This window comes from Suillus clintonianus (assembly GCF_016758775.1).
Source record: "Suillus clintonianus strain FC179 chromosome Unknown DEU56scaffold_4, whole genome shotgun sequence".
NCBI classification, from domain to species: Eukaryota; Fungi; Basidiomycota; class Agaricomycetes; order Boletales; family Suillaceae; genus Suillus; species Suillus clintonianus.
Genome location: NW_024539228.1, coordinates 611,643 through 630,558, shown reverse-complemented (window position 1 = coordinate 630,558; position 18,916 = coordinate 611,643). Strand labels below are relative to the sequence as shown.

The following is an 18,916-nucleotide window of genomic DNA, read 5'->3' as shown; positions in this document are numbered from 1 at the left end:
AAACTTTGAAAGCAGCTCTCTTCAGGTCACCTACTTCAGTCACCTTGTAGCAACCTGCTGCTATGGGTGCAACAAAGAAGCAATGGACTAGAGAGGAGGTTGCAGTCCGCATTCTTGCAGGAGAAACACTGGTTGTCTACAACAACAAGTTGCTGCGCATCCCCCAATCTTGGCTAAACGCGCATCCGGGTGGTTCCCTCGCAATTCTTCATTTCGTAGGACGCGATGCCGCTGACGAGATAGACGCGTATCACTGTGACCAGACTCTTGCTAAAATAGAGTCCTATGTCATTGGTACGGTCGAAACTTCGAGTGGTATTTGGGAACCTCTCGTACCCCCAATCATGACTGGTTGGGTCCGAAAATTGTCTTGCGATGGCAAAACCGCATGGCATCATGAAGCCACTACACTACCACCCTCAAATCTCTCCTCCGAGATTCTCCTGGTCGAACGTGACTCTTGCCTCCTTGAGACTCAAGGTCCCTCTCTCTCTCATTTGGTTCCCCCTCCAACAACACTTTCCTTGAAAGACCAAGCTAGGCATTCGACTGCTTACAAGGCGTTGCATAATCGTATCATCGACGCTGGTCTATATAAAACGCGTTACATCACCGGTTATGGCCCAGAGGTTGCACGTTATCTCCTGCTCGCTGCGTCATCTGCAGTGGCGTACTCCTATGACTGGCTCATAATAAGTGCCATGTGCCTCGGCCTTCTATGGCACCAGCTCGTGTTCACCGTCCACGATTTAGGGCACATGGGTGTCACTCATGATTGGACCAAAGATCGCCTCATTGCCATCATACTAGCTGATTTCATCGGTGGTTTGAGTGTCGGCTGGTGGGTTGACGTAAGTTCACTTACTTCTCCCACGTTCACTCGCTCAACATGTCGTCTCGTATCCCTGAATCTTCAAGAATCATAACGTGCATCATCGTGAGGCTTCTATTTGTACACATACCTTGGTCCAACCACTGACGCTTGCTCAGTGGTCACAAATCACCCTTCGCAGTAAGTTCGATGGCTGCTACGTGGCTGCATATATATATGAAAATTTTTGATAGCGATCCTGATATCGGGCATCTGCCATTCCTCGCAATCTCAACGGCGTTTTTCAACTCGTTATGGTCGTCGTACTACAAGCGAACCATGGTCTTCAATCGAGTTTCCGCTTTCCTGATCTCCTTTCAACATAAGCTCTTCTATATATTGCTTGGTTTCGGGCGCTTCAATCTATATGCCAATGCATATGGATTCTTGTGGCGCAAAGCCTTCGATCATCGAAGAGCAAAGGGTGGCCGGTGGTCTTGGTGGCTCGAAGTCATCGGTGTCCTTTTCTTCTGGTGCTGGTTCGGATTGGTCCTGAAGGGATGTGGATCATGGAGCAGAGCCATCACATATCTTTTGGTCTCGCATGTCACCACAAGTCCTCTGCATGTCCAGGCACGTGACTATCCCTGCGTGTTGCCCGTGCGCATTCATAATAATTTTGCCACAGATCGTTCTATCACATTTCTCCATGTCTACGGAGGATTTGGGGCCGGTGGAATCGTTCCCACACCGCCAGCTTCGAACCACAACAGACGTCATATGTCCCCCTCACCTTTCATTTATGCATGGCGGATTGCATCTCCAGGTGACGCACCACCTCTTCCCGCGCCTCCCACGACACAACTTGCGTGAGGCCAGCGTCCTGGTAAAGGAATTTGCCAAAGAACAAGGCCTTGTGTATGCCGAATTTGGGTTTATTAGCGGAAACGGAGAAGTGCTGGACGTGCTTAAAGGTGTGGCGGATCAAGCAAGGATCGTGGGCATGGTCGCCGATCGTGAGATTCGAGAGGCGATGGAAAAGAAGGCGCAGTAAGTGCACAGACTCTACGGGTTCTTAGACAGAGACATTTCTAGATGATAGATTCAACTGTAATCAGATACCTGCAGCATCTTCACGTCTTGATACATAATCACAATATAGAGGGTGTCATTAAATCGTTGAAGTCGCTTGCAATTTCGATGCAGTGCAAGACAGTCGTGTCCATGAGCATATGTAATGCATGTGATACCCAAGGCACGACTTGTCGCGCCCGGTTTTTAGGAGCATACAAGAGGGTAACCGGAAAGCATGATGTAGTGTAGTAAGACGTAGAAAAGAAAAAACTACTTCTTCTTGTTTGCTTCCTCTTCTTCCTTCTGCAAATAACAAATCCGTTGAGAAGCTGAATTCAAGACACTAGTAAACAACAAACCTTAGCTGCCCGGATTTTGCGTACGCCCGCATACCGAGCATCAGCTCGTACAACGCGGAGAGTCTTGTAAGCCTCAAACGACCGCTCAGTGTCAGTGATTTTGCGGGGTGCTTCGTGAACGTAGGGTTCAGGAAGAGGAAGGTGAGTGCGTGTGGTCTCAGCCTCGAGGTCGGCACCCTGTCAAGCAAAGATCAGCATCAAGTACAAACATTCCGAGGGCGTGCCACCACACACAGTCGAGTCACCCTTCTTGGGCTTCTTAGCATTCCGAGGGAAGACGATCAGCTTGGCCTTGTAGGCCTTCAACCGCTCGACATTCAGTTTCTTCCCCTCCTCGCTCAAGTTCCTCCTTCTGTGGTCAACGACAATACCGACACCACGTGCCTCTTTGCGGTTGATACCAACCTCCTTCAACTCAGAAAGGGTGAAACCGCGGCCTTCGCGGACCTTACGGTTGTAGCGGACGGTCTGGGCACGAACGGCGGGACGAAGGAGGGTGAGTGGGCGGACACCGAGAGCAGCAGCCTTAGTTTTGCGAGCATTACGTCTGCGGAGTTTGCGACCGGGCTGATCGAACCAGGTGCGAACCCGGCGTTGCCAGTCTTTGCGGAAATGGTTGGAGTGAAGTACTATGCACACATAATGTCAGATCGGACGTGTCTAAAGAACGTTTCTGGTGAAATACGGACCGTTGTTGTGCGCGAAACCCATTGCTTAGTCTAGAGCAAAATTATGATGTTAGCACAGCGGCTCTGTGATATCGTGGATTCATGTAAGGAGTACATCCGATAGCATATGGGCCAATCCAGCTTTCCACCTGCCTGTCTGCATCTTTTCTCCGATAGATCATATGCAACAAAGGCAGGCCTACGCGTAGCGGAACGTGCAATGGACGAGCATACTCACCTTGAGGACGGGCTTTCTTGACGCTGAGGACGGCGAGCAGCTTGCCACCTAGCACAAGATTTGGACTTCGGCAATTGCCGCGGGTTGACGCGGCGATTGATTTTGAGAAGTTAATCCTCACGTGGACAATACACGTCGTTGACTGACGACGCGACACAGCAATATCAATTTCTTCAGTTTCGAACGATCGGGTATCAGAAACGACAGAGTTTAACATTTGGAGGTACCGCTCGAATACTGTGCTATTTTGATCTCTCATCCATCATTAGCCACCACCTGAGGCCTGAACCATGTACCCAAAAGCTTTGATCACGGTTGATGCTTTCTATGACATTGCATCGAATGCAAGACTCCTCGAAACTGCACTACTATGCTCTAGCCCGCTTTCACAAGTTCTGGCCTGGCTGTTGTAGGCAGGGCATTTTTCGCTGGAGTCGTATCGAGAATTCAACAATATATATTGCAAATGATTAATCGGCTGCAATTACGGTTGCCCCATATACAATCTATGCTCTCTGTCGCCAGCGACGTTGAGTAACTTGCTTACCGGAAGTCTGAGACCTTCACTTTTCACCCTCCTCGTAGTCCCAAACATTTTCGGTGCTTGAACCTTGGAGGCGTCATGAAACAACTAGCCTCAACGTTTCAGCAGGCAAGGCCGAGGGTGCTTTGAGCCTGTGTACTTACTCGTTCTTCCTCCAAATACAATTCCCGGCGTCCTTGGTCAAGTACTGCATACGGGAGACAACTCCTGATGCCCGTCAAGTTCCCAACGCCGCTCGAGATCACCAATGTACCTATTACGCTGGACCTCGTGACAGTGTCGCAGCTGCGGGATCACACGCGCCGCCATATAAGCAATTTGAAGATCACGAATATCGGTTGAACCTCCCCCTTGTCCCACAGCCAGTCTGACATCGTGCGAAGTCAATAACGGAATTAGCTTCCAACGTCTAAATGCCAGGATGGCGACCAGAGTCGTACTAAGGCAGCACGCTGCTTCTTGGTATCCAAGTCGTCCAATCACTTCTGTGTAACCATTGTGAAAACGGTACCCATTTCCTGCCCTGACACGAAATGATTTTGAAGATTCACCTTGCTATGTATATAGTACACTTAAGTGTCATCGTCAATGATTCTCGAGCGGTGTGGCGATGTGTACATATTTCGATACCTCTCAAGACAACGAAACTGGTCTGTGCAGCACGGTATTTGCAGTGCTCATGTCATTTGTTCTCATGGTTGCGGCCTGTTGCGGCCTCCTGACCCTCCTCGGAAACCTACTCCGCCAATGCCTAGGCTGACATAAGCACTTGATTGGCATGAGGTCGACATTAGGCACAATTCTGCTCAGCTTTTCCTCCTCTCTACACGAATTCTCTGTCAGTGTTCCAAGATATTCCTGACTAGGACTGCGTCCGTGTCGCGCTTTATCTTCTTCTTCATTTTTGAGCATGCGAACGTTACCCCTCCTTTGCTCGTTTACATGTATCACTTCTTTTTTCTCAGCAGTGCGCGCATTCAGTGTGACAGTCGGGACTCCAACTCAATGCGACGACCTATCTGTTTCATGGACCGGTAACCATATATCTATTATATTATATACACTCCTGCTGACCTTCATCACAATCATCAGGTGGACAAGCACCATTTGAGATCCTCTTGACTCCCGTTCGTCGGCGTTATCAACTGAAGCGTATCCGTTCACGCGCTAATATCATGTCGTCCAGGTTTTCGAAGTACCGCGGAACATATCTGTACCAGCATCAGCCTTCAGCAATGGCAAAGGCTCATATTCAATACCGCAGTTACCATTTTGGAATGGAACGCAGTTTCTACTCACTATGTCTGACGCCACCGCGTTTGGCTCAGGTGGAACGACACCCGTCTTAAAGGTCGGTAATCCTGTTGCCAAGAACAACTGCAACACTACAGGTGCATCCGTGGATTTCACGTTTGATTTGCCATCATCACTCCAGCAATGCAAGTAAGTTTGATCGGCCTACCTTTTGTGGATTTGACCTACCATTTCCGTAGTGGCTATACCTTTGATAATTATGACAATGCAGTCCAACCCATTACTATCACGGTCAGATCATCGCCCGCACTATCATAGTATTGTATTGATCTTTCCACAGGCACTTATTCCTGGTGGAGAGTCACTCATAATTCATCCTCCGACTGGCCCCAGTTATAGCTGGCCTGTAGATGTCAGCGCAGGGACGACCCTCGTATTTGTGATGACAGACTCCCAGGGCAGGCAAGGCGGTAGCTCTGACCTCGAGACGGTCGCGCTTTCGAACAATGCCACGTGTCTCAGCGCCAACTCACCATCATCAACTGCGTCTGTGCCTTCATCCACCACCGTATCCACGTCATCTGGCATTTCACCAACGTCCAGTCAAAGTACTTCATCAACCAGTAACACTGCTACTATTGCCGGCACGGCGATTGGCTGCGTCGTAGCCCTCGCTGCGTTGGTTACCCTCGGCATGTTCTTGTTGCGTAAACGAAAAGCGTCTCGCTCTCCGTACGTCATGTCTTCTTCGAAACGCCATTCACGTCGACTCCCATCTACGGATATCGATCATGAAGGGAGCCGTTATGGTCACGTTCCACCAATTTACCCGTTCCCATACCAAGCAGACTCTGTCAGCCATCTTGCCACTCAACCTGCAAGCCAGTTACACCTGAACAACCCGTCCGCTAGCAATTTAGCAGTTAGCGACCCTCCCACACCATTCAATCAGACACAGCATTCACGCCATCTATCTAACCCAGACAGCTTCGCTGGATACGGGGATGCCGGAGGTTCAACATCTATGTCATCAGCTGGCAGACGAAAAGCTGCAATGGCTGGCCAAACAGCATATAAACCGACCACTCGGTTCATCATGCATACCGATGTCGATGATGTCGTGCCAGATGACAATGGCATAGTAGAACTTCCGCCGCAGTATTCAGAGCATCGGCAACCCCTTGCCCCACAAACTGGGGCTGTGCCAAGACCGATGTCATCACACTCTGATTATTCGGGTCCGAGCGATCTTGCATATGCCGATAGCTCTTTTGTTTCACCCACTTCGTCGCACTCGCGTTTACCACCTCATTCATGAAGCATAATTCATGTTGTCACAGTGTGCACTGTCTTGTCTCCTTCGACGCGCTGCGGACAGCTTTCTTTCCTAGGGGAGGCATCTTGTCTTCTATTTCTACTGTTTTTCGGATGCTTCATTTCATTGTTATCTCTCTATACTACATATTTATGCTCAGCACTAAGCTCAGCATCCGCTCCTTTCACATTCGTGATATACCTGTGTTATACCTTGGGACGTCGTCACCGGAAGCTATGGAATGCAAAAGAAAAATCGTGATATCTGTTTGTGCCGGAAAATTTGAATGAGCACGTGTATACCATACAAACATTTTGTGCGCATGCAGCGCGTCCTAAGACAGTTGTTTAACGGGATGGATATTAATGTCAAGTTTCCAACATATGCGGTAAACAAACTTCAGTTGTCTAAATAGTACATGCTCAAAGTCAGGGCACCCAGAATAAGAAGTTGTCAGGGGTAGTGTTTAGAGTACAATGTGCATGTTCCTGCGCACCTTCAAGGTTGCGCATTGTATGGGTGTTGGTTAACACGTCGTTACTCTGTCTAATCCATCCATTGTCAAGAAGTGAACTTGTGCTCATGATTCTGGCACATCATCGCCGAGATGTTGTTGTTGGAACGCGTCAATCATTGCATCCTGGTCTTTGCGACGCCTATGTCTCCTGCGCCTATCCTCTTTAATGACACGCTCGATGCGCCGACGGGACTTAGTATGGGTTCGTGGATCAACCACGGCGAGCCTGCAGCGATAACATGCGAGTTCAATACTTGCAAGCAGGCGGAGCGTTTCGGAGTTGTTTACGGCCTGAAATTCAGTATCAGTTTGGTATGAAGGCGATAAAGAAAGACAGCCAATCACGTTCAAAGACCACGAGATAACTCGAGAACCCTCCACACAGCCGACGACAACGAAGTTGCCGCGTTTTTCAGCCTGGAGCTCAGACACCTGTGTCCAGTTACTTATTTGTATGATGATAAAGTAAAGTAGTTTTCCACCTCTCCAAATGCGACCAGCACCTTGCTAGATGTTAACGAGCGTACAACTGCATGGGGATATGATTAGAGATCGAACGTAATCTTGTGGATAATGCGACGCTCACCGACACGGGAGGACTGGCCTACGACTTCCTGCGACACTAAAGCACGTCCAAGATATGCCCAGGAGTCCTTTTCTGGACGACGAATATGCACCTTGACTTGGATATCTCGAAACTCGCGGGCGGGCGGGAGGACGTTGGCTATTCATCAAAGGAGAAGTCAAAAAATCACACTCGAGCGCAATATTTCAATTGCTTGGCGAATCACTGTACGTACGCATCAAAGAGGAAGTGTATTCACTCTCGATACTAGGGAGCCGCGGCGCTACCTGTACGGAGGTGCTGCTGCCTTCCATCACGGCATCATGGTCCATTATGTGTATCTGCAGACTGAAGGATCAAACCAGATTCAGCTCATAATGATGATAGACAAACTTCTGTGAGTGAGTACCGTTAGAGCTCGTAGTTGCGTGTGTCTGGTGTGCAGTTGGGGATGAAGGCAGCTCAAAGGGCTATTACTGCACACTCACGTGACTCAGTGTAATACGCCTTCAGGATTCTTTGGGCTTTCTTAGGCTCTTCCATTGGCAAAGGACCACGTCCACGCCCATGACCCTGTTCCACGACCGAGGATCACTATGCATATCTGTCATGTTATCGCAATTATGATCCCCTAATATTTGTAAGCCGGTCCTTTGTTTTCAAAGGTGCCCAAGTACAACAACGATGAAAGACTGCTCACCACATCCATTTATATGAGAACTTGCCGGCCAACGACATTTAGAATTGGCTTGTATTCATCAATGCGCACTCATCTTCGCTCATGCGTGCCCCACCTACTGACAGCGGAGTCTTCGGAGGAGCTCAAAGAACCATCGTCCTCTCAGCTTTGCTTATGAAGATGAGAAACGTTTACTGAAGCATAAAAATTGGATGTCCTCGAGATCGAAAGAGAAGACAACAGGGTAATACCGCAATGAAGCTGGAATGCCTCGTTTGATCGCTTATGCTGATTTAGTTTACAACAGCGTGACAAAAAAAATGAAGACTATGTAGAAAGCAATCAGAGATCGACCAGTACCGAAGGCACGTCTGTCAGTATGGAGGACGAAGACCGTTCCGTCAGGGGCGGGAGTAGCGCAGCAACCCCTACTGCCGGATGTCAGAATGGCGATGACGAGGATATGGACAAGGTGGAGAATGAAAACATCTCCTCCCACGACATCAAGATCATCAAGCGATTCCTAGAGTACATTGACTACAGCAAGGACCAAAAGATAGTGGCGATAACATGAGGAACTGAGGGTAAACAGCTGAGTTTATCGAGACTTGGATTGAGCGGCATGGGTACGAGGTAGACCGCTGGCCGAGTGTTCTGTAAACTGTACTGGTACAGATGGCTGCAGGATCAGCGAGACGGAATATCATATGTTGGTTGTGACTTGAACATACGAGCCGCTCAACATCAACATGAACCATCATGGATGTACGAAAACAAGAGTGACGAATCGATTATCGCGAGTCGGGTGCGAGATAATTCCCTGCTACTAAGCATAAATTACGGGGGGTGAAGTGCACATTGGTGATGGGGGTTCGTTTTGTAGGGAATGTCGCGAGAAGATCAGATCTGATGGTAACGTCAATACAAATATCAGCGGTGTGGGCAATGATGCATGGAACGAACGTTTCATTGTTTTCGTCGTCGATCGTCCGCGTGATAGTAGATTCGGCTACGCCACTCTCCCGTAGTTTACCGGGCCCACCAGCACCCCTAACGTCCCAGCAACGTACCGTCCAGTCTGCACCTCCACTAACAAGCATGGATGACTCGGCGCTAAATGAGAGTGAGTATACGGATGCTGTGTGCCCAGTCATTTTTTTGATACGACGTCCAGAACCGAGATCCCAGAGATTGATTGCCAGGTCTTCGCCTGCGCTGGCGAGATATCGCCCATCTGGACTAATAGCCAGCGTCGAGAGGCTCCCCTGATGGCCGATGAAAACGCGAACGCAAGCCCCACGTTGAACATCCCAAAGCCGCGCAGTCCAATCACTTGAACCTGTAGCGAGGTATAGCGAATTAGGATGGAACCGGACACACTTGAAATAGCAAACATCAAATCAGTCACAGGAAACTTATCTTCTGCAAGGTCACTCACGTCCACGTCGCTCAAGTGTCCTGCATAAATTCTCAAACACGATGTCCGGTCTGTTGACCACAACCTGGCGGTTCGATCACGGCTTGCTGTTGCAAAATAGATGCCCATAGGACTCCACTGGACATCCCATACAGGGTTTTGGTGGCCGCGATAAGCAACAACATTCGTCATTGTGTCGAGCGACCACAGCCGCGCAGTTGCATCTGCTGATGCAGACAGAAGGTATCTCGGGGGCGTTGCTGATCCTCCCAATGGGTCAAAAGACAAAGAATACACGGGACCACTGTGGCCGACGAGCTTTCGGGTTGTACTTCCTTCTTTTTGCTGTAGTTTCGACAACGACCCAGCTAGCGTTCGAATAAACATCACTAATATCACTCAGTCGACATTAAGAAACTCACAATCCTTCACTGAACTCAGAGAGAAGTCATTACGTAGTCCCTTGAGTTTTTCGTTTTTCAAGCTCCATAAACGAATGTAACTCTCAGAAAAGCCGGCCGCCATCAGAGTCAAATCAGGTGAGAAGGTGCAACATGGCGCACTGCTCAAAGTAATTCGTTAGGAGACACGCGGATTCTGTTTCAGACACTTACCCTTCTCCGACGTCATGGAGCGTATACGCGCAAATGCTAGGCAAACCACGCGCACGAGCAGCGCCTCCTTGCACGGAGTTCAAGTCAACAGAACTTAGCGCAGAGGGTTCAAGTCGTATCCGTTTCCTTGCATCTCGTACCTTCTCCACCTCTCTTTGAACATCAACCGTTTTGAACGACTGGGGGTACGGGGGCATATCTGATTCAGCAGGTGAAACGACCCCTGGGACAGCTGGGGGCCTCAGGAATTGCAAATCATATTGAGCATTGGGATCGCGGTCCAGCAGAGATTGTTCGCGGATGACTCGTTCGGTCTCTGCGCGCAACTCTTCAGATATAGGAGCGGGGCCAAGTTTTAGCTCGCCTTTGGAGGCGTTGAATGTGTGAGGGTTGGGAATAGCGGAAGCGCTTGTTTGCGGAATGAGTTGGGACAGCAGACCAGTCGATTCTTCCCATGCATTGGGCGAAACTGCTGCAGCGCTCGCAGCGGTCACTAGCCTAAGTTTGAGCTCATATACATGTGTTTGAGAGGCCAAGAAATTTACCATCAAAGCGAAGATGGTTGTTCACCACTCGCATGATTGCTGCTCGGCCTCTCTTTCCCTTCTCACCAGAGAAGCCATCCCCTGCGCCGGAGGCTTCACCTCCAACCCCTTCTGTCAGCCATCCCACAAGCAAGCTGAAACCTGACCGGCTCATTCTGATAACATATTTTTCATTCTTGAAGCGTTGTGCATCATCATCATTCTGAACATGTGAGGGAAGCAGAAGAGTCGATAAGTGATGTAGCGTAGCGTGATGCATCGGGGCTAAAGAGGGCGAATACGTCCTGTAGAAGCGCAGGGCTAGGAAATGCAGAAATGTCGGTCGAAAGTGTGCGCAGTAGAAGACTTGCCAGACATACCGGCTTCCTTGAATCCTCGTTGTACAAGATCCAGATGAAAATGGCAAAATATGGGAAACAGGATAGGTCGAAATTCGGGCTATTTGACAGAATCAACCTAGACCTATGGTAGATGGATGCTCTCGGAGTACCTTGTACATGTCAAGTGAACCTTCTACCCACCCTTCGAGTTCTCTGAACCCCTCCTCCTTGTCCGTTGGATCAACAGACAGGATCTCTTCCGCACCAACAGTCCCAAGGCTGGCAATCAAGTTTTGTATACTCGGCGGATTGCCCATCGCCGTAAGTTCCTGCAGAACGTTTGCACTTTCCTTCAATACGTTGTCCCCCGGCCGCGATGGCTTCTGTGCATAGACAGCAAGAGTCTTGATGAGGTCTTCAGCGGATACAGTCTTCCCAGACTCATCGACGCTCCCGCTTTCAATTGTTTCGTGAAGGACCCTTTCTGCATCCTTGTGTCCTCGAGAGCGAAGATACTCCAGTACAAGACGGTCGATTGAGCTTGCACTCTGGGTGACATCAGGCGCACTGGCGTTCACCGGAGAAACACCTCCAGAAGATGAGGCTGCAGGCGTCGCAGCAGACATAGCAGTGACAACTGGCTCAGTGTTCGGTTTGTGATATCGTCTTTATGATAAGTATGTCGTAGAGTCCACAACTTGAATGTTCAATGAACCGATCACTCAGTGCTCAATTACGTAATCAAATTGTAGTGCACATTAGAAGCTGTATACAGTAAAGAGAGCGGTAACACAGGATCCATGAATCATTCACCAGCCTCGTGCTCTCTTGGTGGTGCCTCCTTCTCCTCTGCTCGATCCACCGCGACTGTTGGACCCAGACTGCGACGCAGGGCGCTTCTTGCTTGTTAGCGTGGAGACCGGGATGTCAGCTTGCGCATAGCCCACTCTTGCGCATTCTTTGTCGAACGCTTCCACCAGAGTATTGAAATCAACTTCTACCATACTGCCGAACAGCGCATGACTGGTGGACCACTTTCCTGCTGTCAACCTGGGAGAGGTAACACCGAATGCCATGCGCGCGAGGAGGCGAGGATCGTCGCGTTCAGGACATGCGTTCAGGATAGCCTTGATCTTCATGGGATCAGGCCGAGCGGCAGCCCCTGACTCAAAAGTTATGCGGTCGCCTGTTTGACAAAAGGTGCATGACCCGCACAAGCCGGTAGGAATGGTACCATCCCCGAAATATGAAGCAAGACCTTGCGCTAAACCTATACCCGCATAGGCAACGGATATTTGTCACAAATCACAGTGGACTCACATTCATCGTCGATAGCAAAATCAATCACCTGGCGGAGCTTGACTATGGCCTCTTCCTCCCTATCAAGCATACGCTTGTACATCATCTCAGCAATATTTACTATGTCTTCTTGCTCTTTCGGGAGAGGGTTGACTATCTTGTATCGCTGCAGCAACCTTTCAGTTAACAAATTGCTTGATTGTTGTATTATACTCACTGCTCTCACTTGCGAAGGCTTCGCATTGACCCAACCTAAATAGCAAAGACAGAAGTTAGTATGAAGAAATGTTGTGGAAAGGGACCCCATACCGCTGAGCTCCCAATCACTTATTTTTCTCGCGAGATCTCCGCGATTCTGGCCTGACTGCTGAGCTGCGACGACTAAATCGATCTGTGACAGTCAGCCAAGGGGAAGAAGCATAGCACTTGCCAATGGCGCATACCTGATAACGCGGGCTCCAATACATCTTAATTGTCTTTGCTGCTTCGGATTTATCACCAAGTACTTTTTGCCACCCGTCGGCTGTGCGCGACGATATATTATACTGAGAGTAGAATGGTGTCACAGCACGGATGTAATTGTAGTCGAGCTCGAGTTGTGCATAACATAAGCCCAGGACGTTAGCCTGCAAAAAAGTGAGTGGTAAGGCGAATCGAGAAGCAAAGGAATTTCGTACGCGAATATCATATCTACACGCATAAAAGATGAGGTCCTGGCTGCTCAGAAGAGACTCAGTTGCTTACTCTCTAGATTGTTGGTAATGGTTGAAGCTCAACGTGCCATCCTTCTCAGGCGTTTTGAGCACTACTTCTTGGAGCCATAAGTGGATGCTCCTCTTGCTGCACGTATCGCCGCGACAAAATCCTTCCAAAATAGGGATATCTGGTGCAGAAAGGAACATCAAGCACGTGGACGGTAAACCGTCACGTCCCGCTCTGCCAACTTCCTGACTATAGTTCTCCAGAGTCTTCGGCATAAACAGGTGGACCACCTGGCGGATGTTGGCTTGGATCAGTTAAGATACTGGGCTGAAATTTTGAATTGAACGAACTACTCACCCTTATCGATTCCCATACCAAAAGCAATGGTGGCACAAACTATGCCTTTCTCTGATTCCATGAATTGCTGCTGGACACGTGCACGCTCTTCACCGCCCAATCCGGCATGATACACCATTGGTTCCATTCCATGAGGGCGAAGATGATCAGCAACCTCTTGTGCGTGTCTCTGCAGTGTCACATATACGATTGCAGGTCCAGTTCGTGATTTCAAAAAGGGAATAAGAGTATCGAGTTTTTGATCTAGACTGTTTGCGACTCGAACTTGCAAAGCCAGACTAACGTTCCAAACTATGATTAGTGGGACAATTGCAACGCGAGAGCACTTACTTCGGCCGGTACACTGGGGTACGAAAAACGCCTTTCTGAGCATCGATGAAGAAGGATTTACAGATGTCTTCTGCCACGTTTGAAGTGGCGGTTGCCGTCAAGCAGAGGACGCGCTCTACATCCATTTCCTCCGCAAAACGCGCAATCTACGCGCCCATGAGTCCAAACCAGAACAGGTGCATAGGACAGTTACCTTTAGGTACTCGGGCCGAAAGCTTGCACCCCACTGCACCCCACTCATGAATGACAATTCATGCAAGTAATCCATACCAAACACACCTGCGAGATGCAATGCGACTCGTCGATGGCTAGCAGGGAGATTTTAACGTGGCTCATCATTGTGATGAATCCTTCGTTATTCAGTCTAGAAGAGATGATTAGAGTGACGCATGGACCACGCTTGAATGTGAACCTTTCAGGAGCCACGTAAAGCAGTTTTAGACGGCCTGAGATAACCTCTTCTTTGACCCAGGCTGATCGTTCTGCGTCCAGGGTGCTGTCCAGGTTTGCAGCTTTCACCCCACGATCAACTAGGGCATCAACCTGATCTTTCATCAAAGCAATGAGAGGGGATATCACTAGAGTCAGCCCCTGTAATAACTTCAGTAGAGTCACATGCATAAAATGTAACTATGTTACCGGAAGGCATAACGCTGGAACTTGATAGGTGAGACTTTTGCCCCCTGAGTGGTAGTTGTTAACAACTACTGGTCTTCGAGCAAGCGAGTCACATCACCTCCCGTGGGATATAAAACGAGTGCATTCTCGTTGTCTACGATCAGGCGCTCGATGACCTATGTATGGGTATCAGTGTATGAGTTTCGCGTGTTGTGTGGGAACTGGCCTCTGCTTGAGACAACCTAAAAGAGGGGAAACCCCATATATTCTTCAAGACTCTGTGCGCGTCTTCCATTTGAATTCGATCGTGCCTACGCGTAAAAATTAGTCTGGCGAACACGTAGCAGCAGCCTGACCTGCACAGTGTCTTGTTCACCTTTACTTACGTACGGTATAACTTGAAGCACTGTGACCGTAACGAAGAACGGGCAACACTTTGTTGGCCGGGTGTTTACCTGTGATTACGCGTTATTTGGTGAACGCTTGCAATGGGCGCCTTAGCGATTCAAGCTCAGACTCAGGCCTTGAGCTTGAGCACTAACTTGCATCATGCATAGCCCTTCTATGATTCGCCACAGCCTATACAAACTCAATCGGTTATCACTTTCCTGCGAACAAGGAACACGCCGTCTATGGTATCATTCAGGATGCGACCGTGTCCACTTATCATGATAATGACCCCTTAGGGACCGGAAACCCATTGTTTCGTCTGGCACTTGTAGAAAAATAGGAACGTTCTTCATAGGAGACGCTTTCAGAGGCGCCTTACCTATACCAATTCCATCCCCATGCGTGAGCATCTATTTTCTAGGTTCATCAAAGCTTCTGATGTCTGAAGCTTGCGCTGGCTCTTCTGTCAATGACAATGCTACCGATCAGACCATATGATGGGAGCTCACCAGTTACCATTTCTTTTCCAAACCAGAAAAGCTGCCGTGGACTCATTCAAGGTCAATAACCGCTTCCCTATGCATGAACTGTGGCATTTCAAGAGGTTTGCTCATGGGTGCAGGAAATTACTCCCATTATCGCCGTATCTCGGAAAGCAACGAGAGGCAACGAGTGAGCGGCATGTTGGATCGATCAGATTTCAGTGTCGACACACGCTTGGCTCTCCAAGTTCCCAGTCACAAGGTACACGCACTACACGTGTATCCGCATTCATCGGCACGAGGACAGCAATGGTCCTGAACGCTTCGGAAGTTCATAACGCCCGTCATCAAGAAGCTTCGGGTATCCAGCTATCGAACACCGTTGAAATCAGCCATCTGTCACCTGGTTCACCGATAACATGTTTCTTGGTTGCTGTGTTAGTGACGCAATGAGCCAAATGGAGTCGAAAGGCCCACCCCCGTCATCCAGGTAAAAATCAAAATTTCAGCTAATGGTCCGTTTAGGCAGTCGAGAAATAAGTACTCTTCCTACCTCCGTCACGTTACGGCAACCCTTGATGATAAATCTTAATCATGGACAGTGACGATGGCTTTGGACCCTCAGTAGAAAGATATTCACCAGTGATGCCGTCAACCAACGCTTCCGGGCGCCTCGGGTTGCCGTTAACTGTACCGCCTGCGTGTAATTTTTTATCGAACTTCTGAAGATATAGCGTTTCTCAGACCTGATCACATCAGATCACATCCCAGGGACTGTCAAACTATTTCGCACATCCATCGCTTTTCATTGGCCTCCTAACCAGTGGGATCGACGGATCTATTCCCCTTCCCGCATCATCTCAACATTCGTCCCACCTCTACCGCCAGAGTTCCAGCCCACATAATATCCACTGATCCCCAGCCAACTCCCGAGATTTCCAGCGCTCTCGCAATAACCATAGCAATCCGATTTTTGCTGACGTCAGTTATGGCACCATGCTAGATTCGGATGTGACCTCACGATACAATTCAACGAGTAACTACCCAATAAAACATTCGTTTCGGTACATTATGATACATACACCCATCTCAAACACAGTATAGACATAGTATCATGATCAAAACATAAAAAGTTGACACAGAAAACTCCTCCACGACGAACTCGAGTTTTCGAAAAAATTAATTACGACCAAAGTAGCAATCCCAGACAGCTCGCTCAAAAATCTAGAAGTGCTCCTGTGAATGCACATGTTTAATTCAGAATTAACGATGAATAGCGGAGGAAAAACAGACCTTGGCAAATGTGAATTCGACATTATTGCTACTGTGCATAAGGGTTGCTGCCTTGATAGATTTCGCGAGAACACCCGGGCCACAGAAGTAGGTCTGCGAGAACGACCATAAGAATCATCAGGAAGAAGACAAATGAACTCTCCGGACTTACGCCGACTTTGGTCTTCACTTGTGCGCCGCTACCAGGGAGATACTGACCGATCTCAATTGCTTCCCTGATCCTACGGTAGATGCTCTTCCAATCGGGGCGGCCAAACATGGTGCGAGTACGAAGCAGTGTGAGAGGATCATAATCGGCACCAGCATCATTGACAGCAATGTTCCAAAGCATATCTTCATTGATCTTTTGAGTGAGGTAGATATTGATGTGCAAGAAATTTGCTTGATATAGTATGTGAGCCGGACATTTCCTGGATCAGGAATATCAAGAAAACTCACGATCAACTTGAGCTTCCTCAACCTCTTGCAACAGGCTCTGGAACCAGCCGAACGAGGGTGCGTCACGACAAACCCAGAAAAATTCGACCCTTCGGAGAGCGCCAAGGTCGCCTTTCTTTTGACGATACCAGATATGTTTGAGAATTGACGCGAAGGGAGTAACACCTAATTAAATATGATTAACAGGCATCAGGTGAAAGCCGTACATAATTTCTTACCGATGCCAGCGCCAATTAGCACAGCAACCTCATTGTCAAACACGTCCTCAGCAGGAGCGCCATAAGGCCCATCGATTCTAACTCGAGGAAGTTGGGGGGAAAGAGTGGTGGAATCGAGCTCGACATATTCGCCACGAGTGCCGCCATACTCGTTTTCATCTTTTTCAACACCCTTCATGGCGGCTTTTGTCATGGCGGCAACCACAGATGGACCGCAGCCAAGCCGCTCTCCTAGGGAGTGGGTCCAATCACCGACCTGACGAATGTGAACGGACACATAGGGGTCTTCGGGAGCAGAAGTGATGGTAAACTATATTTTTTTTGCAGCGGTCAGAAAATACTAAAGCCGGACAACTTATCACGCACAGGATGCCATTGCCATCTGGAAACTTCCGGTACCTGGATGAAGAGCCATTGTCCCGCCGTGTACTTGAAACTAGGTTTGATGATCCGAAGTTCCATAGCTCCACTGGGATGGACAAGAACTTTGGACAGCCTTGTTGCCCTCCGGGCACGATACTCCCGATACATCCTTTCGCCAAAGTAAATAATACCAGGCCAAATAGTGAACCTCCAGCTCTCGTAACCAAGACAGTGTTCCGTAGAGTAGAAGGGGAAACTGCTGATGTAGTCGGGATTTGCGGAGTCACGGACAAAGCAACCGGTGGCGTGGGTGTAAAGGCCAATGAAGAAGAAGAAGGCAAGGTGATGAGTGTACCAAAAGGCTTCGAAACATTGGTTGCGGATCTTGTGGTGGGCAGTGGCATACATGAGGACCATGATCAGAAGCATGAAATGGCCGGTAATACCGCCAGCCTGGGTATAATGAATCTGCAATGCATACTCTGGGCGGACCTCTGGAAAAAATGAGTAACGAGCGCTCGAGTCCGGAAATCACTCCAGCACTCACGAGTGCGTTCGACGTTGAAAAAGTTGACATAATGTGCTGTAGTATGCACCATCGCCCAAAATGCCATTGAGTATGCGACCTGTCTATGGAACCAGATGTTCTCATCTGCGGGGAAGAGCCATGCGAGTTTAGGGCGAACAACACGAATGATATTGCGGAACATGGGGACCAGGAGCAGTCCAGCATCAAACGCGAGGGTGAGACCAGCACCACGCGAGGTCCAGACAGACCATGTCAGAGCATTGAGGGCAGCCAACTTCGTGTCAGTGACCTTGTTAGACAGGTAGTGAGTAATTGTCAAATTCGGTGGGGTGAATAAAGCTTACTTGCAAATACCAACCCAGAGCGAAAAGGGCGCATTGGATACCGTAGAAGATGACATTGAATACAAGCCTTCTCGGGTTGAGGAACTCGCTCTGAAACCAAGATTCACCCATGGTATACTATCAGATAGGCTCGTGGATAGGCTCGTGGAGTGGGCAAAGATAGAAAAGTGGGGCCTGCCCCAAATGCAGGAGAGAAAGACGAGAAAAGAACGAAAGCGCCAGAGAAGAGATTTAAAAAGCGTACCAGACGGGGAAATGACAAGGTGATGCGATAGTAGAATTATAGTACAATCTGTATCGGAAGGAATAAGGCTGTTATCAAACAGAGCCTTTCCGGCGTCCGACGTGGTCACGGCAACCATTTATACACAGTCTGGGTTCATCACCTGTGCCGTTCAGCTCCAATGTTTGCGTGCGAGCGTTTGATGCTTTCACTGGAAGAACGTGAAACATCACATGGTTCTGTGGAACCCATCACCGCCTTGCGCAAGTTGACGAGGCACAATGATTGTCCCTTATGTCCTATTTTCGTAGGTTCCCTGGTCCGTCAAAAATGTCGTGATTGCGCAGCTACCAGATCGATACTTCACTCAAGACCACAACATTGTGCTCCCGAGGGATTCTAACGCATGA

At 48.9% G+C, this 18,916-nt stretch overlaps 7 protein-coding genes across 7 annotated transcripts; 2 read left to right on the top strand and 5 right to left on the bottom strand.

Annotated features, from left to right (window-relative positions):
- Positions 1 to 62: 62 nt before the first annotated feature.
- DEU56DRAFT_948127 (fatty acid desaturase-domain-containing protein) lies at positions 63 to 1,865 on the top strand (the record flags this gene model as incomplete). The annotated part of the gene is made up of 4 exons (XM_041359077.1): positions 63 to 851; positions 919 to 992; positions 1,066 to 1,444; positions 1,500 to 1,865. The coding sequence occupies 4 exons, from the start codon at positions 63 to 65 to the stop codon at positions 1,863 to 1,865; spliced, it is 1,608 nt and encodes a 535-aa protein (XP_041214468.1).
- A 290-nt stretch (positions 1,866 to 2,155) lies between these two features.
- Positions 2,156 to 2,955, bottom strand: DEU56DRAFT_725795 (60S ribosomal protein L13; the record flags this gene model as incomplete). Its single annotated transcript, XM_041347885.1, has 4 exons — positions 2,156 to 2,188; positions 2,245 to 2,421; positions 2,479 to 2,873; positions 2,934 to 2,955. The coding sequence occupies 4 exons, from the start codon at positions 2,953 to 2,955 to the stop codon at positions 2,156 to 2,158; spliced, it is 627 nt and encodes a 208-aa protein (XP_041214467.1).
- Positions 2,956 to 4,427: 1,472 nt separating this feature from the next.
- Positions 4,428 to 6,574, top strand: DEU56DRAFT_770284 (uncharacterized protein). The gene is made up of 5 exons (XM_041351394.1): positions 4,428 to 4,728; positions 4,787 to 4,821; positions 4,881 to 5,137; positions 5,188 to 5,239; positions 5,289 to 6,574. Exons 1-5 carry the CDS (start codon positions 4,605 to 4,607, stop codon positions 6,264 to 6,266), a joined length of 1,446 nt encoding a protein of 481 aa, XP_041214466.1. The 5' UTR covers positions 4,428 to 4,604; the 3' UTR covers positions 6,267 to 6,574.
- DEU56DRAFT_770282 (uncharacterized protein) lies at positions 6,575 to 7,800 on the bottom strand. The gene is made up of 6 exons (XM_041351393.1): positions 7,739 to 7,800; positions 7,581 to 7,686; positions 7,367 to 7,504; positions 7,263 to 7,309; positions 7,126 to 7,212; positions 6,575 to 7,071 (listed from the first exon to the last, which is right to left on the bottom strand). The coding sequence occupies exons 2-6, from the start codon at positions 7,675 to 7,677 to the stop codon at positions 6,844 to 6,846; spliced, it is 597 nt and encodes a 198-aa protein (XP_041214465.1). The 5' UTR covers positions 7,678 to 7,686; positions 7,739 to 7,800; the 3' UTR covers positions 6,575 to 6,843.
- A 1,015-nt stretch (positions 7,801 to 8,815) lies between these two features.
- Positions 8,816 to 11,546, bottom strand: DEU56DRAFT_868319 (TFIID and SAGA subunit; the record flags this gene model as incomplete). Its single annotated transcript, XM_041355476.1, has 8 exons — positions 8,816 to 8,930; positions 8,988 to 9,403; positions 9,463 to 9,809; positions 9,864 to 10,003; positions 10,056 to 10,548; positions 10,601 to 10,900; positions 10,960 to 11,038; positions 11,091 to 11,546. 8 exons carry the CDS (start codon positions 11,544 to 11,546, stop codon positions 8,816 to 8,818), a joined length of 2,346 nt encoding a protein of 781 aa, XP_041214464.1.
- Positions 11,547 to 11,631: 85 nt separating this feature from the next.
- DEU56DRAFT_770266 (ATP-dependent DNA helicase) lies at positions 11,632 to 14,701 on the bottom strand. The gene is made up of 15 exons (XM_041351392.1): positions 14,453 to 14,701; positions 14,345 to 14,402; positions 14,248 to 14,291; positions 14,021 to 14,199; positions 13,888 to 13,972; positions 13,802 to 13,834; positions 13,609 to 13,754; positions 13,279 to 13,556; positions 12,964 to 13,225; positions 12,897 to 12,909; positions 12,663 to 12,845; positions 12,529 to 12,610; positions 12,437 to 12,471; positions 12,241 to 12,385; positions 11,632 to 12,190 (listed from the first exon to the last, which is right to left on the bottom strand). The coding sequence occupies exons 1-15, from the start codon at positions 14,519 to 14,521 to the stop codon at positions 11,730 to 11,732; spliced, it is 2,073 nt and encodes a 690-aa protein (XP_041214463.1). The 5' UTR covers positions 14,522 to 14,701; the 3' UTR covers positions 11,632 to 11,729.
- A 1,621-nt stretch (positions 14,702 to 16,322) lies between these two features.
- On the bottom strand, positions 16,323 to 18,394 carry DEU56DRAFT_751406 (ferric reductase NAD binding domain-containing protein; the record flags this gene model as incomplete). The annotated part of the gene is made up of 8 exons (XM_041349572.1): positions 16,323 to 16,334; positions 16,392 to 16,484; positions 16,543 to 16,772; positions 16,830 to 16,994; positions 17,048 to 17,357; positions 17,414 to 17,904; positions 17,958 to 18,228; positions 18,284 to 18,394. 8 exons carry the CDS (start codon positions 18,392 to 18,394, stop codon positions 16,323 to 16,325), a joined length of 1,683 nt encoding a protein of 560 aa, XP_041214462.1.
- Between the last annotated feature and the right edge of the window lie 522 nt (positions 18,395 to 18,916).

Excerpts from the sequence above, each read along its gene's own strand:
- DEU56DRAFT_770282 (XM_041351393.1), bottom strand. The coding sequence starts at position 7,677 with ATGGACCATGATGCCGTGATGGAAGGCAGCAGCACCTCCGTACAGGTA. Across the intron at positions 7,505-7,580 it reads ATACACTTCCTCTTTGATGC|CCAACGTCCTCCCGCCCGCC; the intron begins GTACGTACAGTG and ends TTTGATGAATAG. Across the intron at positions 7,072-7,125 it reads TTATCTCGTGGTCTTTGAAC|GCCGTAAACAACTCCGAAAC; the intron begins GTGATTGGCTGT and ends ACTGAATTTCAG.
- DEU56DRAFT_770284 (XM_041351394.1), top strand. The coding sequence starts at position 4,605 with ATGCGAACGTTACCCCTCCTTTGCTCGTTTACATGTATCACTTCTTTT. Across the intron at positions 5,138-5,187 it reads TCATCACTCCAGCAATGCAA|TGGCTATACCTTTGATAATT; the intron begins GTAAGTTTGATC and ends CCATTTCCGTAG. Across the intron at positions 5,240-5,288 it reads TCCAACCCATTACTATCACG|GCACTTATTCCTGGTGGAGA; the intron begins GTCAGATCATCG and ends ATCTTTCCACAG.
- DEU56DRAFT_770266 (XM_041351392.1), bottom strand. The coding sequence starts at position 14,521 with ATGGAAGACGCGCACAGAGTCTTGAAGAATATATGGGGTTTCCCCTCT. Across the intron at positions 14,292-14,344 it reads CGTTTTATATCCCACGGGAG|GGGGCAAAAGTCTCACCTAT; the intron begins GTGATGTGACTC and ends ACTACCACTCAG. Across the intron at positions 13,755-13,801 it reads TTCGGCCCGAGTACCTAAAG|ATTGCGCGTTTTGCGGAGGA; the intron begins GTAACTGTCCTA and ends ATGGGCGCGTAG.